General features: G+C 42.0%; 1 protein-coding gene across 1 annotated transcript in view; it reads right to left on the minus strand.

Annotated features, from left to right (window-relative positions):
* Positions 1-18,547, minus strand: part of DAPK1 (death associated protein kinase 1) — a 568,454-nt gene that overhangs the window by 40,597 nt on the left and 509,310 nt on the right. The window contains exons 21-22 of the mRNA XM_085632914.1: positions 2,762-2,950; positions 1,689-1,886 (exon numbers count right to left, since the gene is read on the minus strand). Coding sequence (XP_085489040.1) covers positions 1,689-1,886; positions 2,762-2,950 — 387 coding nt within the window. The remainder of the gene's footprint in view (positions 1-1,688; positions 1,887-2,761; positions 2,951-18,547) is intronic.

Genomic DNA, 18,547 nt, shown 5'->3' on the forward strand with positions numbered 1-18,547 from the left:
CCGGGACCGTTAAATGTCAGCACGCTGAATACCAGGGCTGCTTAGCTTTGAATCCGCCTCATGCCTCTTTACTTCACTGCCAAACACTCCCTGTCTCTTTATTTCTCTCTTGCAGATTCCTCCTTTCTCCCTTTGTGACATTTTTTCCATATCCCTCTTCCTCCGCCTGTCCCCTTTGTGTACTTTTCCCTCTCTTGATCTCGGTAAATTTCAGAGGCGGAAAAATAAGTGTTAGATTCCAAAAGTAAGTGCACGTGGCTCCCACCGGCTCAAATTAAGCTCTGTAGCCTGCTGCCCCCTGGGGAAAGTGCCAAAGTGGAAGAGTGCCCTGACTGGTCCTGATTGGAGTGAGCTCAGAGACCTTGGCACTGGACCTGCAGAAAATGACTGGAAGAAAAATGAAGTCTTAATTCACTTCCTGAATTTATGAAAGGAATTTCTTGTGTGTGCCCCCAACAAGGTGAAAAGACGTGTTGTAGTGCACACTTAACCACACTGGTTTCTTGGTGCTACTGACAGATAACAGATGTTTATTGCTATCCAACTCAATATTACTCATTTTATTTCTACGAGGAGGATGAAAGGCTGGATAGGCCTGCTAGGGCTTGAACCAGTGAGCATGAAGTCAATGCAGATCCATGCAGTGAATGCCTTAGCGCAGTGAGTCCCCAGACCGGATTTACACTTTTTGTTGAAGCAGTGATCCCCAGCATACTACTATGGATGACCTCAGAGGGACAGGGAGAGTAGGGCGTGATACACATTTAAGTGAGGACAGTTAAGCACTCTAAGTGGGGGTGGGGGCAAAGCCTCATATCTGGCTCTTTGCGACGCAGAGGCCACAGCTTGCGGACACTCTGAAAGGCCACGCTCGGAACTCACTGAACTCTACAGACAGCTCAATATGGACTATTGCCAGAAAGCAGCCTGGGCGAGGAAACAGTAGTCACACACCTGCGAGGTAAAGTATGAGTTTACCAAGAAAAGACCAGACTCACACAAAACCCAGGCCTTCCAGCCCCACCCTTGATGTGAGAAGATTAGAGAGCGCGCCCTCTTCTGCCAAGAAATGAATGGCCGATGAGGGGGGTTCTTCTGGGACTGCAGCAACTGTTGTGGTTTATAATTAATTACAACTGTTCCACTTCCTCTGACTGACAAGGTTTTTTTCATAAAAGGAAGACCAGAGAGAAGGTGAAAGCCATCACATCTGTCGCCAAGGCAACTGGAGCTAGAACCTATAAAGGCAGATTGCGAGAACGCTTAGCAGAAGATGCATGTCCACTGTTAAAAGGCGGGCCTCAAGTTTTTACTTCCTGGTGCCCTGAGCGTGTCCATGAAACAGGCCACTGGAGAGCGGGTCACAATGGACAACAGTTATTTTCAGCAACACCTGGGCAGGGTTTGAAAATGCACAAGTCAATGGAGTTCTAGGAGTGTGGAAGGATGGAATTTGTTCTACACATACGAGTGTTAATACCAGTGTCGTAACAAAACCTCATGGGGGCCCCTGGAAGGTAAGGTGAGGGATCCCCCATTACCCATTCCCTAACTGCCATGCTGCTTTTGTTTGCAGCTGGCCAGCCAAAGGAGGCCCCCTTTGAAGTGAATGGTGTGGTCCCCCCCGCACCACAGGGGCCTCCGTTACGCACCTGCTTAATAGACCATTGTATACCTGCATGACTTACCTATAGGTTCTTCCACTGGAACGAGCGACTTCAGAAAATTGAGCCAAAAGATGACTTGGTTTAACTGCGTCTCATACGGTTCCTCTAGACTGAACACCACAGCGTGAATCGCAGTGGGATCGTTCGCAGCAAAATAATCATAGCAGCAGAAGAAGGCGGGATTGCCAGAGAATTCCCAGACACTGAAATCGCCAATACCTAAAAAATTTAAAGAAAAAAAGGTCAGCTGCATAACCAAGTATTGTAAATGCTTAGGAAAGAGAGGTCTAGACACCTGAAAAGACAGCGCATGCACTGCTTGAAAGGATCTGCCCTGGGTGCGTTGGTTGATGGTCACGTGTGATGTATTGTTAGGGAGTAGTATTACACTTACCATGAACACAAGGCATTCTTCTACTTGTTCAGTGTTATTTGGTGAAGGACTTCTTTGCGGCCGCACGGCCGCTTTGATGTTTGATAGTGATCGCGATCACTTTCGCGGCCGCTTTGCATAGCCAATAGGTCTCGCTTTTGGGACCGTATAAGTATTTAGTTATGCAACTGTTGCATGGCTCAACACTTATATTGTCCCAAAGGCGAGACCTATTGGCTATGCCAATGCTTGTTTATACCTAGCATTCAGAGGATTTTCCTTGACTTAGTTTAGACTGCCATTTTAAAGAGATGGCTTGTATCGTGTTTATTGGGTTTGGGGTAGTGTTTAACCACAACTACATTTTTGACTCGGTATTAACGAATGCAAGTTTATGCTGGTTTGTGTGGACTCAAGTCTATGCTTTTAGCTGTTTGTCTTTGACGAGGTAGCCAAAGATTGTGGGAGAGGAAGGGCAAGTAGATGTTCCTGGTCAAGTCTTGAAGTTTGGCTCCAGAGCAATCTGGGGACTATGCACAGAAAGGAATTAATACTATCTGACCACACTTTAGATGTATGTTCTAAGCCTATGCAGTTATGATGATTTGTAAGACTCAAAAAAAAAAAAAAGCCAAGTCTGAAATAAGAGTATTACTCATGGTTTCCTGCCCACCCCAAACACGACTTTAATCTTCATACCAAACAGAAAGATCATGTGTACCGTTGAGGTTTGCATTCTGGATGTCGATGGCTTTGGTGGACTGGTCGTCTGCAGAGCAGTGGGAATGGTGGGACGGTGACACGAAGACCTCCAGCACGCCTTTGGTCAAGCCAGGCTCAAACATCATACTCCGACTCCTCACACTGACATTCTCGCAGCCTGGGTACAAATTGGAGATGCTGACGGAAACTGCAGAAAACAGGAAGAAAAATACAATAAATTAATTTTGTAATGGTGATCAATGTAACAAAAACTCACTGCAACTTAAACCTCTGGTCTTTTTCATTGCAAAATGCAGTCGTATTTATTGGTTGCGCAGTACTGAAATGTACCCATCTGCGAAGGATTTTAAAATGTAATCTGCTGCCCAGATCTTGAATGGTCATGTGCTTTTCTCCACACCCCAAGCAAGCAGAGAACACCATTAAAAGTGGAAAGACCAGGAACAACACTGTATTGGGCACATATGTCCCAGAGTTTATGATGGCGGTTAGAGAAGATCAAGAGAAAGGAGTAACAAAGGCACTGATACAACTGAAGCCTATCGAAGCATACAGCGCCTTGTGAGACCACCTCAATTTGAAGGCGCCTCCCACGTTTTCTTTTTCAAGTATAAGAGTGAGCAACATGCAGCTGTGCAACAAAGGGCAGTGTAAGTGTTGTAGTAAATCTGCTACTGATCGGTTCCTAGAGGTGGGCGAGCCACTTCAAGCCTGAAGCTTGGCCCTGGCTCAGCTCGAGGTCCCGGTGGAACCTCGAGCCCATAAGGAGCCGAGCTTTCATGTGGTTTCTGCCTGCCTCACTCCCTCTAACCAGGATGTGGCCTGAGAGTCAGAGTTGCCGGCTGTAGCACTGGGGAACCAGATTCGATCCTCGGCTGAACACACTGTGATTCTGGGCAAATCACATAACCTTCCCAAGCCTCCATACAATGCATGTGACCTTGTGTCATGTAACTAGTGCTGCTGTATAGGGCTTGGCCTTCGAGTAGAGTTCTCACTATATTTAGAAAACTACAGAAAAATGCACTAAGAGGTAAAAAAAAAAAAAAAAAAAGCCTTAACATAATGAAAGACACATAGATACCCATTTACTGGCTGACTTGTCGAAAGTGAAACCATAAACCCTGGATAAATCGAGGCTTCCCCAGATAAACTGTGTGATCTTAGACGAATATTTAATTTCACCAAAACTTTTTTTTCTTCATTATCACATAGAAAACAATTTCACATATGTGACTTCAGACTCTATTGTTCTTTTTTTTTTTTGGGGGGGGGGCTTGGTGAGGGGCAGAGTGCCTCTTAGATGACTCTCGGCACCAGGCCCTGCCCCCTCCAAGGACCCCCCCCCTACTCCCCCCCTCCTGACACGGTGAAGTTATTTTGTAAGTTAGCAGGTATGCATTCATCCTTCTGTGGTGAATAAATGGAGTACCATAAAGTGAGTAACAAATGCGTGCGAAATCTCGTATTCCCAACCTAAAATTATGCAAGATGTCAGGAAAGTAAGGTGAAATTATGTATAAGATGTGCACAATGAACTTTGGGGGTATCCAGAGTAAAACCTGAACACAAAGGAACACCCTGCGTTCAAAAGTCACTCGCGATGCAAGCAAGAGGGTTGGTTTTGAGGTTTAAATATCACTTGCCACAAATTTTCTGCTCAAATTGGTCTCCCATGAGACGATTTCTCCTCTAATCAGCCTTCTGCAGCGAAATACTTTGCGTGAGTGCGACAGAAAATTGTATAGGCCATAACACAATATACCGGCAACATGCACAACAAAGTGGCAAGAAATCCATGAGCCAACATGCACTTTACAAATATGTATAATTAAGGATTATATCTTACCAACACTTCTTTCCCTGTACGGACTCCACATTCAGCAACATAACTTCAATGTGATGTACATTGCCCATTCGGCTCTTTATGATCGGAATACATCTCTCTTCAGGTAAAAGCTACAACATTACATACTGTTTGTATCCTACATTCCAAGCCTGCCCCCTACTAAGAACAAGATGACGACTAAAGGATGCAAGTCGGACCTGCTGGATTCGAGACCGTGACCTCTCTTCGGGACATGTTTAATCTCGGTTTGTATGGCAGCGTAGTGTTAACCCCTTCAGTGCCCATGACGAGCTGGACTCGTCATGGGCCGCGGTGGCGCTGTGCCCATGACGAGTCCAGCTCGTCATAGACGCCGCCCGCTAATGCAACGGCCGGCACTGGGCGGGGAAAGGGGCGGGCACTGAAGGGGTTAAATGTAACCATCTACAGGCCCAGTCACTCCCGCCCTCTAGCCTCTCAAAGGTGCCTAGTTCTTCCTACGTTTAACCAAGCATCTTATAGTGGTAAGACTTCTGGGGCACATGTACAACCATCAGGGTTTTTGACCTGATGTACAATAGTGTCTCAGACACTATTTGCGATTTCCAAATGGGTCGCAATGGACACGACTCATTAATATTTATGACGCAGGTCACACTTTGTGACGCATTGGGAATGACCGGCACTCACAGGGATAGTGGCCTACTGGGGTCAGCAGACCACCATGTCATAGTTGCAAACATATGAAAAAAAATTCCGGGGGTACTTTGCAGCACAGCTACCAATTACTGGAAAATTTACCACACCCATTGCCTAAACATCGCAATTCTCTCCGAAGTGCAATTGCCAGGACTGTCGCGGGATAGTGAATTACCCAGGGTAGTTTCCAACTTGCCAAGACTGTCTTGACAAAAATGGGCCAATTGGCAGCTATGCCATGTCTGTGACTCTAAAGTAAAGCAGTTTTTTTTTTTTAAATAAATGCTGGCCGTTTTCCTTAACAGTAATACATTTCAGAAATGAAAAGATGTATTTTCATTTTTGCAGAGGGGCAGTGGTCAGTGGGACCACTACTTGAACTGAAAATGTTTAGCGCCCCCCCATACACAAAGGGGTAGGGGTCCCTTAGGGACCCTTCCCATCTGCAAATGGCTTACCACTAAATTGAAATTGGTGGTAAGCTGCAAATGTTTTGCGACCACATTCCTGGTTACAAAACATACATACATAACCGTGTGAATCGCTATTAGTAAGGGACGCACTTTACATGCCCCTTCCTAATAGCGACTCGCAAACCCTATTTGGACAGTCGGTTATAGGTTACCGACTCGCAAAATAAGGTGGGTACATAGGAAAATGCATGTTACTGGTCGTAAACGGCCCTATGGGTCGTTTACGACCGGTAAAATACGTTGTACATCTGGCCGTTAGAGTTCTCGGTGCCTCCCAGTGGATTAAACTCCCTAGTGTTTAGGGATGAAAGGAACCTGCTATCTAATTTAGCTCTTAGTCCGACTGGTATTCTCTTTTTTCCACCTTTCGAAAGCTAAGCACCATGAACCTCTTTTGGGGTGAATGTTTGCGCTTTATACGTCTCTACAAACCAATCTCAGCAGTGAGCATTCGACCCACTGAGCTATCTTTCCAGAGTTTGTCTTCCCCCAGGGAACATAAGTATACCGGTGAAAAGGCGCGTGCTGACTCACGGGGGAGTGACTCCAGATGTACTTTCTGACTTGGGAACTAAGACACTGCGTTATGGGCGAAAGGTTACAGGCCAGGGCGGGCCTGGACGCGCGTGCACTTTGAAACCGACTGTTAACGATTGGTGAGAATACCATGAATTGCAAAAATGTAGAGCCTCAGTGAGCCAAGCTTAGCGTTACCAGTCACATGTTTAGAAGCCAAGGGGATCAGCAATAACGGGAGGAAATTGGAAACCTGAAGCCTGTTCATGGTTATCTACTGCCACCTTCTGGCAAAAAGCTACTCATGCAAATTCTGGATCGGGCCCTTTGCATCGTACAATCAAGTTGACGTTAAGTCTCCAGGGCAGTACGCCGATCGAGACAGACAGACACGATCCGTTTCGCATTAATGACACATCAAAGAATAGATCCAAAGCTTACATCAAAAAAACAAAGACGGCAATGGCGAGACGAGAATCGTTTTCACTGCTTTCACTACGAGCCATAAGTTTAAATGCGAAATTCAGTTTAATTGTGCATCAGGTTTGTGCACCTTCTAACGACGCTATGGTACAAATACACTAATCCAATATCTTAAAAACAGATACTTAAAAAAAGATACTTAAAAAAAGATGCTTAAAAGCAGTTTGTGGAATATAAGAATTTGTTGTGTTGCAGACATCTTGCCCATCTAATAAGTGCATACATTTCAAGGCGCTAGGTTGCTCCTCACTGTGTAGTAAGTATAAGTTACGTATGCAGCGCTTCGCATGAACATAAAATAGCCACTTAATTAATATGTAGATTCATACAGCGCGGCGTATCACACGTGGGCACGGGGAGATAAAGTGATTTGCCCAGAATCACTGGATGCGGACGCCCAGCGTGAACCCGGATCCCCAGCTCTCGAGTCGGCACCTCTGGCTGCTGCGCCACATCCTCTCCGATGCTTTGGAATAATGCCTGCATAAACTACACCTTTTTGGAGCAGCAACAACAATGGTGAAAACTGAAGACTTTTATTGAAGTGTCACCATGCACTGCATTTACCATAATGCCTCTGAGTGGAGTGCGGGGGGTGGGGTTTAGACCAATACAGTAGGAAGGCCAGAGCATCTGAACTGTACTCCAATAACTGGGGGAGCAGTGCGCAATGACCCAGCGGACTACTGTAGTTTAACTCCCATATTATCATTTTTGACATGGCAATTTAAGTTGTTCTACTGGTTTGCAAAGAAAATGGCTGCTAGAGCACAATCCTAGGCAGTAAAAGGGCCAAAGAGTTGGTCTCTGTAGATCCCCTGTGGTATCACTCAGCAATAGCATATGCTTGCAGTTGAAGAGACGGGAGATGAATTGCTTGCCATTTCATGGGAACCTTCACTTTCAATAAAGCAACATGGAGGTCAGACATCAACAGACGAAGGAGGGATGCAAACAAGCAATCCAGTTTGCCACCTTCATATTTCGGAATTCTTTTGATCAGAGCCCCCACCATTTCCTATACAGACATTAGCCCAAGTTCCTTCATAAAATAATACTAGATCTCTCAAAAATGTATCTGGTATTTGCATACCAAGCAACCTCAAAAATAACCTATCGATTCCTTATGCTAAAGGCATACTTTAGGTCCACATATCCACAATATAATTGTGAGTTTCTTTTTTTCATAAGGCAAAGGCAATCAAGTTTGAGAGTGCAAATGTATTTAAACATCTCACCTCAAACAGCACATGCGCTGTCTGTTGCAAGATACTTTGTTCCCTTACAGTCGGCTTAGAACACACCCCTTACTTACCATTGCCTGTCTTCATTTTTGCTCTCCTTTGCTTGCTGCTAATTTGTCAACTTTCGTAGGCTTTCCTTCCTCTTCTTGTATTTGTCCCTCCCCTGGAGCAGGATGCAGTACTGTGCACCTCCGCTGCTTGCTTTTTCAGGTGCAGCTTTTTTTTAAAGTACTCTACAAGAATGCATGTATTTTCCAGCTGTCTCCCTCCTGTACTTAAGCATTCCTCCCTCATTCTCCTCCCCCCCACCCTCTATTGTCCATGTGCTTCCCCATCACCACCTGCCCAACCTCCTTTTTCCGTGTCCTTGCCTCAGCCCCACCGCCTACCCTTTGCTGTCCCTGTGCTTCCTCCGCCCACCCTTTGTTGTCTGTTTCCCCCACCCCTTCTGGCCACCCTCCATTGTCTGTGTTGTTCAGCCAGCAGCTTGGTGTGGATGGCAATTGCTAATCTGCTCCTTAAAAACTCTGGTAGAAAAAGGACATTTGAGGTGAACATATAAAAGAGCTGCTCTCCACCTAAATCTTGGGAACTACCAAGTGTTCCACCCTCCCTGAGCCTATAAAGGCTCCAGGGAGCAACCCCCGGTGGCCGAAATGATTGAAAATGCGGAGTGGGGCCCCACAGCCACCCTCCCCGAACCTCTAAAGGCCCCGGGGAAGCCAATCCCTGGGGCTAATGTTACTGTAAATGGGAAGGGGGGCCACATGGCCCCCTCCCTGAGCCATTATTGGCCCTGGGGCCGGAACCCCAGGGCCGAATCACATTCTATGTAGCAGAGAGCCCACCCCCAGACAATAGTAGTTTCCCTCTCCTGGCAAGCCAGAGTAAACACAAAGTCTGCTCCCAGCCAGCGGGACATTTGAAAATGCTCCCGCCGGCTGGGGGCAGACTTTTGATCTGTTTCTCTGCCCGCACAGATACAGGCAAGGAAACAGATCAAAATACTGCTACGGCCTGGAGGGAGCAGCATTAGTAGCTGCTCCCTCCGGGCAGGAGTAATGCTGGCTCTTGCTGCATGCTGGGACCGGGTGGTCCTGGGGCTCCCACTGCAGCCCACAACAAGTATATGGTGGGTGCAGGTTCCTGGGGGATGGGGTCCCAGGGGCTGAGAACAGCTCAGAGAGGGGGGCCGCACAGCCCCCTCCCTATTTTGAAAAATGTCAGCCCTGGAGATGGGGGTCCAGGGCCTAAAAGGGCTCGGGGAGAAGGGCCACGCCCCCCTCTATCCCTTTAATTAAATAAAAAGGCCCTAGGGGGATCAGGCCCATGTGGCCTAATACGGCTCTGGTTACTGGGCCATGCGCCCCCCCCTCCCCTTTAACTTAAGTAGTGGTTTTGGGGGATGGAGTCCACAGGGCCTAATAAGGCCCGGGAAGAGGTAGGCAAGCACCCCCTCGTCTTTGAAGAAAAAGGCTCTGGGAGATGGGGTCACCCGGGCCTAGTAAGACTTGGGGAGAAGGGCCACACGGCCCCCTCCCCTTTAATTTAAATGTAAAAAAAGGCCCTGGGGGATGGGGTCCCCACGGCGTAATAAGGCTCGGGAGGGGCGGCAACGTGGCTCCCCTCCGCTTTAATTTAAAAAAATAATAATAATAATAATAATCATCATCATAATAATAAAACAGCGCTGGGGGATGGGGTATACAGGGTTTAATAAGGCTCGCGGTAGAGAGGCATATGGACCCCTCCCCTTCAAAAAAACATAAGGTCCTGTGGCACCCCCTACCACACATTGCCAAGTGCGTGGCGGGGAGTTGTCTTCAAGTATGGCAATAAAATATTACTTTAAATTTAAAAAAAAAAAACTAGAAATTCACTGATATAAATCAAAGGTTAGAGTAATGTTATAATTAGGTGAATATGCTAGTGACAACATTAATGGTTTGAACTAAAAAAAAAAAAAAACACAGAAATTCACCAGTTCAAGTTAGCAGAGCTAAACAGAACTTGCGCCCTTGACCTCACTAATTAAATTACTCAAGACATGTTATATGACATTATTTATGACATGACTGTTGACATCTCAATTGACATAATTGATGACATCACTTATTAGATCATCCAAGCTTCTTTTGTACACATTAGACTCGTATAGCATCAGAGCTATGAAAGTAAGTCCAAAATAACTCAGAATAATATAAAGCATCATTACTGCTATCATACAAACAACACTCATAGGTAAAGCATGCATGTGTTATGTGCAACATTGACCCTATACCATACACTTCATGGTTAGCAGAGATACCTCGGAAAATCTATTCCACACTCCCAATTACATGTAAAATTTTATCAGGCCGAGCTATTTTTAGCACCTACTAGTCCCATCTGGCAGTAAACTAAGGCTGGAAAGGAACAGGTGTCCTGTTCGTTCAGAAAGTGAATGAGTAGCAAACATGCCATTAAACCTTGGTTTTATCTCGACACATTTGCTGTCTGTTCAAGGAAAGAGGCCAAATATCAGTTTGTCTTAACTAATCTCTTACTAGAGTTCGAGGTTTTTGTCAAGTGAGCTGTCTGAAGATGTCAGTTAATTTTCTTTAACACATAACATTTAAATAAATAGCCTGTAAATTAATATTACAAATATTATCAAATATATCAGAAATGACAAAAGCAAATCTCCCTAATTGCCAGACTTCATGTAGATAATTTTGCACAGATCCGATGGGGTGGTGTCGGCCAAGTGACTAAACAGTTTCCTATCCAGAAGGGGGTCAGACAGGGATGCGTACTTGCACCAACTTTATTCTCCCTGTATATTAACGATGTGGCTGCATTATTGATAGATGCAAACGTAGATGCCCCCTCTTTGGCAGGTAGAAAAATTCCTATTTTAATGTTCGCTGACGATTGTCTTATAATTTCTAAAACGCCGAGTGGCCTGCAGAAGTCTCTAGGTATTTTTGAGGACTTTTGTTTAGCCCGCGGCCTCGAAATTAATGTTTTAAAATCTAAATTTATGTCTTTTAACCAGTCGAAATCTTTTAAAAGTAAAATATATATGAATAACATGCCATTGGACCAGGTCCAAGATTTTACTTATTTAGGTATTTGCATTCAACATGATTTGGGATGGAAAAAACAAGTAGATTTGGCATCCCTTAAACATTCCCAGCTCTCTGGCGCGTTAAGTAAAGAACACGCCAAATCCCTGACTAAACCCATTAACCCTGCTCTTCGGGTGTATGATGGCAAAGTGGTTGGTGCTGCGCTCTACGGGGTAGAGTTGTGGGGATTTGATAATGTATATAAACTATCTATCTCTGAAAATAGATTCTTAAGGAATCTCATTAAACTACCTCAGAGTACTCCCCTTTGTCCCTTGTCCTATGATCTAGGTATAAGGCCAATAGCACTAATTGCCCTGTTTCGCCCAGTTTTATATTGGAGACGCCTATGGGTGACTCCTGAACTTAGGCTCTTTGCTCTTGGCCTGATGGATATTATTAAATTGGATACTTTTCACAAGGTCAAGTGGCTCCGTAGAATGCGTGATTCGTTCCAAGACCTGGGCTTAAAAATCTTGTGGGAGGATCCACTAAATGCTAGCTTCCCGTCTAAACAAGTATTGAAGGCTTTATATTGGGAAAAGGTAGCAACTCGAGTTTTTAGTTCCACAGCCCCGCTTTCATTGTCTGGTATCTTTCTTGATTTTAAGGATACTATTTCTCTGGCACCTTTTTGGGATGACATTACAAATCCTTTGGACAGGAAGCTATATTTTCAATTCAGGGTTGGCAGTCTCCCAGTAAGAGAGTTTACTTCTAGATGGGCCGTGTCCAACGCGCTTAACTGTCCTGGCTGTACTGCACCTATTGAATCGGTTAATCATTTTCTGTTCCAATGTCCATCCTATGTAATTCCCCGCAAGTTTTGGTTAAAATCAATGTGCCGACAGCTGGGTACCAGAAATGCTAAGGTGGCAGTGCGTATTATGCGTTCTGCTGAAATCCCATTTGTCTACATATCTGTTGCCAAGTTTCTAGGTAGGGCATGGGTGATCAGGAATAAAATGTTGGCGGGATAACCATCCCGATATTCTGTAATGTTAATCTTTCTGCAAATGCCTTTATTTATTGTCTTAAACTATTTTTTAATATGTTATTTGTAACTGTGTATATATATAAATTTTGTATGCTTTTATGACAATCATCGAATAAAGCTTTCTTGACTTGACTTAAGCAAATATTCTGTAATAAAGATGTTGTGATGCAAACAAAGAGTTAAATAGGAGCAAAACAAACCAGAACACTTTCTTGGTGATGTGCAGATGACATATATTTGCAGAAACTATTTCCAAACATGATTGTTTGTACACTAAATAGTTTTATCAGTAAAGCTGCATGTCAGTGGGAAAGTTTGTGGCCATTTCAAGGTCAAATCTGCTGATTACAAATGACAGTGAGGGACAACTTCAGGCTTGAGTTATATATTTATTAAAAGTGAGTGATTTGAGAAACATTCCTGCCCCGCCCTGATGACAATGCGGTTAATGAACTAAGAGGCAAGTCAGGCTTCGTGTGTATTCTATATGCGACAAGATTTGTATTATATATGGGGAAAAAAACGTTTAGCCTATTAAATCAAACAGAAGAGTTTTTTGTACCGCAGACATGCTGAACTCGCATATTTGAAGGTGCTCTCATATGTGATGAAGAAAATGGCGGCACAGTGAATTAAAATATTTGCCCACGATCACATCATTTGAAACTAGGTTATGGGTCAAGAACATTACAAATAGGTCGAGTAGATATTTAAGTCACTAGACCTGCAGATCTAATAACATTATTATGATTTTTTGAGGACTGATGCGGACTATAAACCACAGATAAAGGGTAACCTATCCTGCAGGCATTGTTCAATCTGTATACAACTGTTCAGGGAAAGCCAAGTTCCTCCAGATCCTTAACCTCTGTTATGTAACTAAAACCATACCATGGACATTCTTTACCAGTTTCAAACCCCTGTCACTGAACCCACATTAAGAAAAGTAGTGTATACAAGTAAAAAAAAGTGGGTACTGTTTACTCTGTACCACACTGTTTGCAGACAGTGAAACTCTCATGAGAAATACACTACAGAGTATTAAAAAGTATCTACTAAGAACCAAGTACACTATGCAAAACTTGCCCAAAAAGGGACTATTAACTTAAAATAACCAAAGTCTGAGGGTGCTAAAGATCATACTATGTACAGCCATCATACTTTGGTGAAAACTTTGCAGATAGCCCATATTCTGTAGCAAAACAAGCACATGTACATAGGTTAGTACCTGGTGCACACAGTCTTCTATGTTAAGTAGAAATTTTCATGCTGAGACAATTTTGCCTAATAACTCAAGGCTGCTTACAATACTTAGTATGTAGAATCTTTAGCCCGCTGGAAACTTTTTCTTCTGTACCAAAAACTTGTGTGGAACATAATTAACACACATTGTCAACTGCCACTTGCACACAGAGTTACTCTTCAATTCAAAGATTTATAACATGTTCAATACCCCTACACACCTATGGAGCATTAGCAGCACATTCATTTTGTAAACACTTATACCGATTTACTAGATGCAGGCTGTATAAAATTAGGTAGATAAGTGATACAGTAGTTACCCGCCACTATGTAAACTATAGCACAAACTAACACACTCATTGGATGATTTCATCAATTTGGTCATTTGAGATGTCATCAATGATGTCTTAGAGTCATAAGTGATGTAATATGTGCGGTCATAAGCAGTGCATGGTGGGGCACAAGTTATACTTAGTTCTGCTTATTATAACTGGTGAATTTCTGTGTTTTTCTTTTTTTTAGTTAAAAAAGTTATGGTTGTCGCTGACATATTCACTTTACCACACCATTACTTGAAACTTAGTTTTTTTCAGTGAATATCAATATATTTCGACACGCCTGCTCCCAATTTGCAAACAGGCTCCAGCACGCTCGGGTTCGCTTAAAAAGCAGCCTTTATTGTGGCTGTGTGTGTATGTATGTATATATATATATATGACACTAATATGATACGCATACTTGTTAAATATGCAGGGCTTGAACGAGAAGAGGTACTGGAAAGAATTAAGGAACTAAATAAAATATTGGATGATCATGTGGAAAAAGGGAGGATTGAAAAATTTAAGAATGAATTAAAATTGAAATTAGAGAAATATGAAAAGCGTATAAAGGATAGAAAAGCCACCAAGTTTACACGGGATAGGCTTGACTATGAAGCAGGACGCATCTACACCTTTGCCAAAAAATTCGATTCAGTAAGGAGGCAACAAATCCAAAGTGGAATGTTTAGACAGCAAGATGCTTTTCAAAGTGAAGTGAGTGAAATAAGTTCGGATACTGGATCTGAACAAGAACAAGAGATTCGCAGAGATCCAAAAGATGTCCGTTTGGGGGTAACAGATGAGTTCCGTTTTTTACAGTTGGAACGTCAAACGGACTTTCAACCCTCGAGAGGTCGTGGAAGAGGAAGAGGCCGAGGAAGAGGAGGCAAAGAAGGGGTGGAGAAGGTTATAGGAGAAGCACAAGAAAAGCAAACAAAACGCTCAATGCGGTCCAATGTGAAGAAGACAACAAGGAAATAAATCCCAATAAAACCATTATTAATTTAAGCACGATTTTCCTGACGGAAGAAGAGGAGAGTGTGTTAAATTTGGGACTAACATACTGTGATGACAATGATTTTAATTATCCTCATAGTAGAATGGACCTATACCAATATGTGCGTAAATTAAAATTAGCTAAAATGTTTGCTAATAAGAAAAGTCTTGTTCCCCCCCGTAGAAGTTGATGAAGCAAATCAACTGATGGTATTGGATGCACCAATCCTAGAAAACCTGTTGGACCTTTGCGAAGAGGATGAAACTAGTCACAATGAGATACCTGTCTATGGAATTGCCTCAAGTATAGACACTCCATTCAAATTGAAAAATAGCGACCACACCCCATATAGACTGAAGTCTAAGTATATACCGCAGACACCGCGTGATAATGTGGACATATTCTCAGACAATGTTACTAGAGACCTTAAAAATCTGTATAGTAAATTGGCGGAAACTAGGAATAAGAAAAGGAAAGGAAGAACTTCCCGCAAAGGGGAGATACAAAGAACAGTGGAGAGAATACAAAAGGATGGGGGTGTTATAGTCAAACCGTCTGATAATGTCGGAAATGTTGTTTTGTGGGGACGAGATTTGTACAAAAAAGAAGCCTTTAACCAATTAAACAATATAGAATGCTATAAGAGAATGGATATGAAAGATTTTAATTTGGTGAAAGAACAATATCATGAAAAGTTAGATGAGTGGAAACAGGAAGAATTAATTAATTGGGATGAATTAAAATTTTTAAAACAACACAACCCTGTTTTACCTGTATTTTATATGCTTCCCAAAGTCCACAAGAATGCCACCACACCACCGGGGAGACCTATTATTTCCTCGTGTGGGAGCCTATTCGAAAATACATCCAAATATGTAGATTACTTTTTAAACCCTATTGTCAAGACCCTAGCCTCATATATTAAGGACTCAACAGATTTTTTGAAATATATATATGATGTGGAATGGGAGGAGAATAATATGTTATTATTGACACTAGATATAACAACCCTTTATACCAGCATACGACATGAGGATGGTCTTAGAGCTACGGAATTTTATTTAAATCAGAGACCCTTGAGGTTTGCGAGGCATAACTGCATGCTTTTGGAAATGATGCAATGGTGTCTTACCAAGAATATGTTCTTATTTGGTGAAGAGTTGTTCCAACAGGAGAGAGGGACAGCAATGGGTACCTGCTTCGCCCCCAGTTATGCTAATTTACATCTAGGCTGGTGGGAGGAGCAGGTACTCAAAGGACCAAAATTGGAACATTGGCTGGAACATGTTTTGCTATGGGTACGATTCATAGACGACGTCTTCGTGCTGTGGCAGGGCACGGAGACTGAAGTCAAGCAATTCATGAAAGATATAAATGATAACATGCTGAATCTAGCATTCACCGGAGAGTACAGCAAAACATGTATATACTTTTTAGATGTTAGGGTGAAGGTGAATAAAGGGAAATTAGAGACAAAAATTTTCCGTAAAACAACTGCAGGAAATACAATCCTACATGCAGATAGTGCCCACCCAGCCCCACTGATTAGGAGTATTCCTTTTGGGGAGTTCTATAGAGCCCGCCGAGCATGCAGTAATGATGAAGAATATCTGATCATTGAGGGGGAGATGACTGAAAGATTTGTACAAAGAGGGTACTCATCGAGTGTAATTAAGAAGGCCGCTTTAAAAGCTAGAAAAATAAATAGGAAGAACGCATTATTTGAAGCCTCGAAAACAATCAGGAGAATGAACACTAAAGATGGCACGAATAATTGTAGGTTTATAACCACTTTTAATACAAGCCATGTAGAGGTTCGGAAAATCCTGAGAAAACATTGGCATTTGATTAAATGTGACTCCGTACTAGGCCCAATGACGAAAAAACATCCGGATAATACATTTCGTAAATCTAAGTCACTAAAGGACAGAATAGTTAGCAGTGAATTCACAGAACAAAAGAAACAGGGACAAATAAGCTGGTTAAGCAAAGTGGGATTTTTTAAATGCTTTAAATGTAAGGCGTGTCAACACGGAGTAAATTGCACGCAATTTAAAACGAGTTTTGATAAAATCATCAAAATCAAAGGGCATTTAACTTGTAGATCTAGTTTTGTAGTTTATCAACTACAATGTCCCTGCAAGAAGATTTATATAGGGAGCACCACTTTACCGGTTTTTAAACGTGTCCTCCAGCATAGAAGAGCTATAGTGAACAAAGATAGAACATATCCTATTGCTAGACACTTCGAGAGATATCATCAAAGTAATCCTGAGGGACTGAAATACAGTTGTATAGCAGAAATCCCTAAGAAGAAAAGAGGAGGAGATAGGGAGAAGGAACTTAGAAAATTAGAGACCTACTATATACTGGAATTTGATTGTAAAGAGCCCTATGGACTTAATGTGGATGAGGGTCTGTTCACCGGTCTCTGAAAGAAGAAAAATGATAAATGAATAATGAATTGATATTAACTGTGAATAGAGGTCAGTCATTGCCTAATGAAGAAAGTGCCGTTAACACAAGTTTCGTTTTTAATTTTTGAGAGTAATAAGAAAAGGAAAGATAAAATAAAGAAAAGATTTTATCCGCCTTTTTCTTAAAAACATTTTTAAAGTAAGCAAACTGAGGGACTTGAGTAAAGGAGTAAAATAAGTATATAGATATATAATTTTCAAACTTTTTCTAGAGAAGTAAGGCGTTCATGTACATTATAAGTACTTAGAAATAAGAACTTGGTTTTGTAGTACTGAAAAATAACTTCCTGTATTGTATAGGTTTATTTGAAGCATTTAACATTTTATGAATTCAGGAATTGTTTACATAAGCACTTGCACTTTGTAACGATTAATGGATGTTGGTTTACATAAGCACTTGCACTTTGTAACCAAAAGAAACATAAAAGAAACGGTTACGTGATCAAAACGTAGACTCTTACAGAAATGAATCATGAATCTCGCCTTATCAAAAAGTTTAATTTTTAACTAGCCCTTGATTATTGTAAATAATGCACTTGCACTTTATAATATGAGTAATCAAGTTTTAATTACTCTCAAGGGAAAGTTTGAGAAAGTAGAAAAGTAAAGGTTTTAATTGTGTAGTAAATGATTGTTTTCTAGCACTAGCATGAAACAAAACACAATAATAAAGCCACTCCAAAATGGCGCCGCCCTTGTAGGTAAATGAAACAAAGGTGAAAGTATATGCCAAATGGATTAGTCCCTTTTTGCTGTTTCGATGTTTTTAAACCAATTGTAAACGAAAGAGCAATGTCGTGAGCAAGGTAGCGTGAAGCTATCGAAACGCGTTGACAAGTGTCTCGTTGGAATAAAGGAGACCCGTTTGTTAAGAATCCTTTGGTGTGCTGCTTGATTATTTTGGAGGAGAAATAATCAGATAACTGATATATATATATATATATTCACTGAAAAAACCATAGGTTTCACACACGTTATAGTTAGGAATTAGCATTTAAAAAACCTTGCAAATTCACTGAAAAAACCATAGGTTTCACACAGGTTATAGTTAGCTGTACATTTCACTCGTAAAAAACCAATGAAATTCCCCCGTTATAGTTAGTGCAGGCAACTATAACTCACGCGACCGCAATCCTCGGCTGATGCTAATACTGTATTTAGACACTTATTTGCCCATGTCTTCTTCCATTAAATTTTAGCTATACATATATTACAAATATTTTTTTTTCATAAAGACACATATGTCATCAGCAGAAGATTGCGGTCGCGTGAGTTATAGTTGCCTGCACTAACTATAACGGGGGAATTTCATTGGTTTTTTACGAGTGAAATGTACAGCTAACTATAACATGTGTGAAACCTATGGTTTTTTCAGTGAATTTGCAAGGTTTTTTAAAT

Source organism: Triturus cristatus, chromosome 2_1 (assembly GCF_964204655.1).
Source record: "Triturus cristatus chromosome 2_1, aTriCri1.1, whole genome shotgun sequence".
Taxonomy (NCBI): domain Eukaryota; kingdom Metazoa; phylum Chordata; class Amphibia; order Caudata; family Salamandridae; genus Triturus; species Triturus cristatus.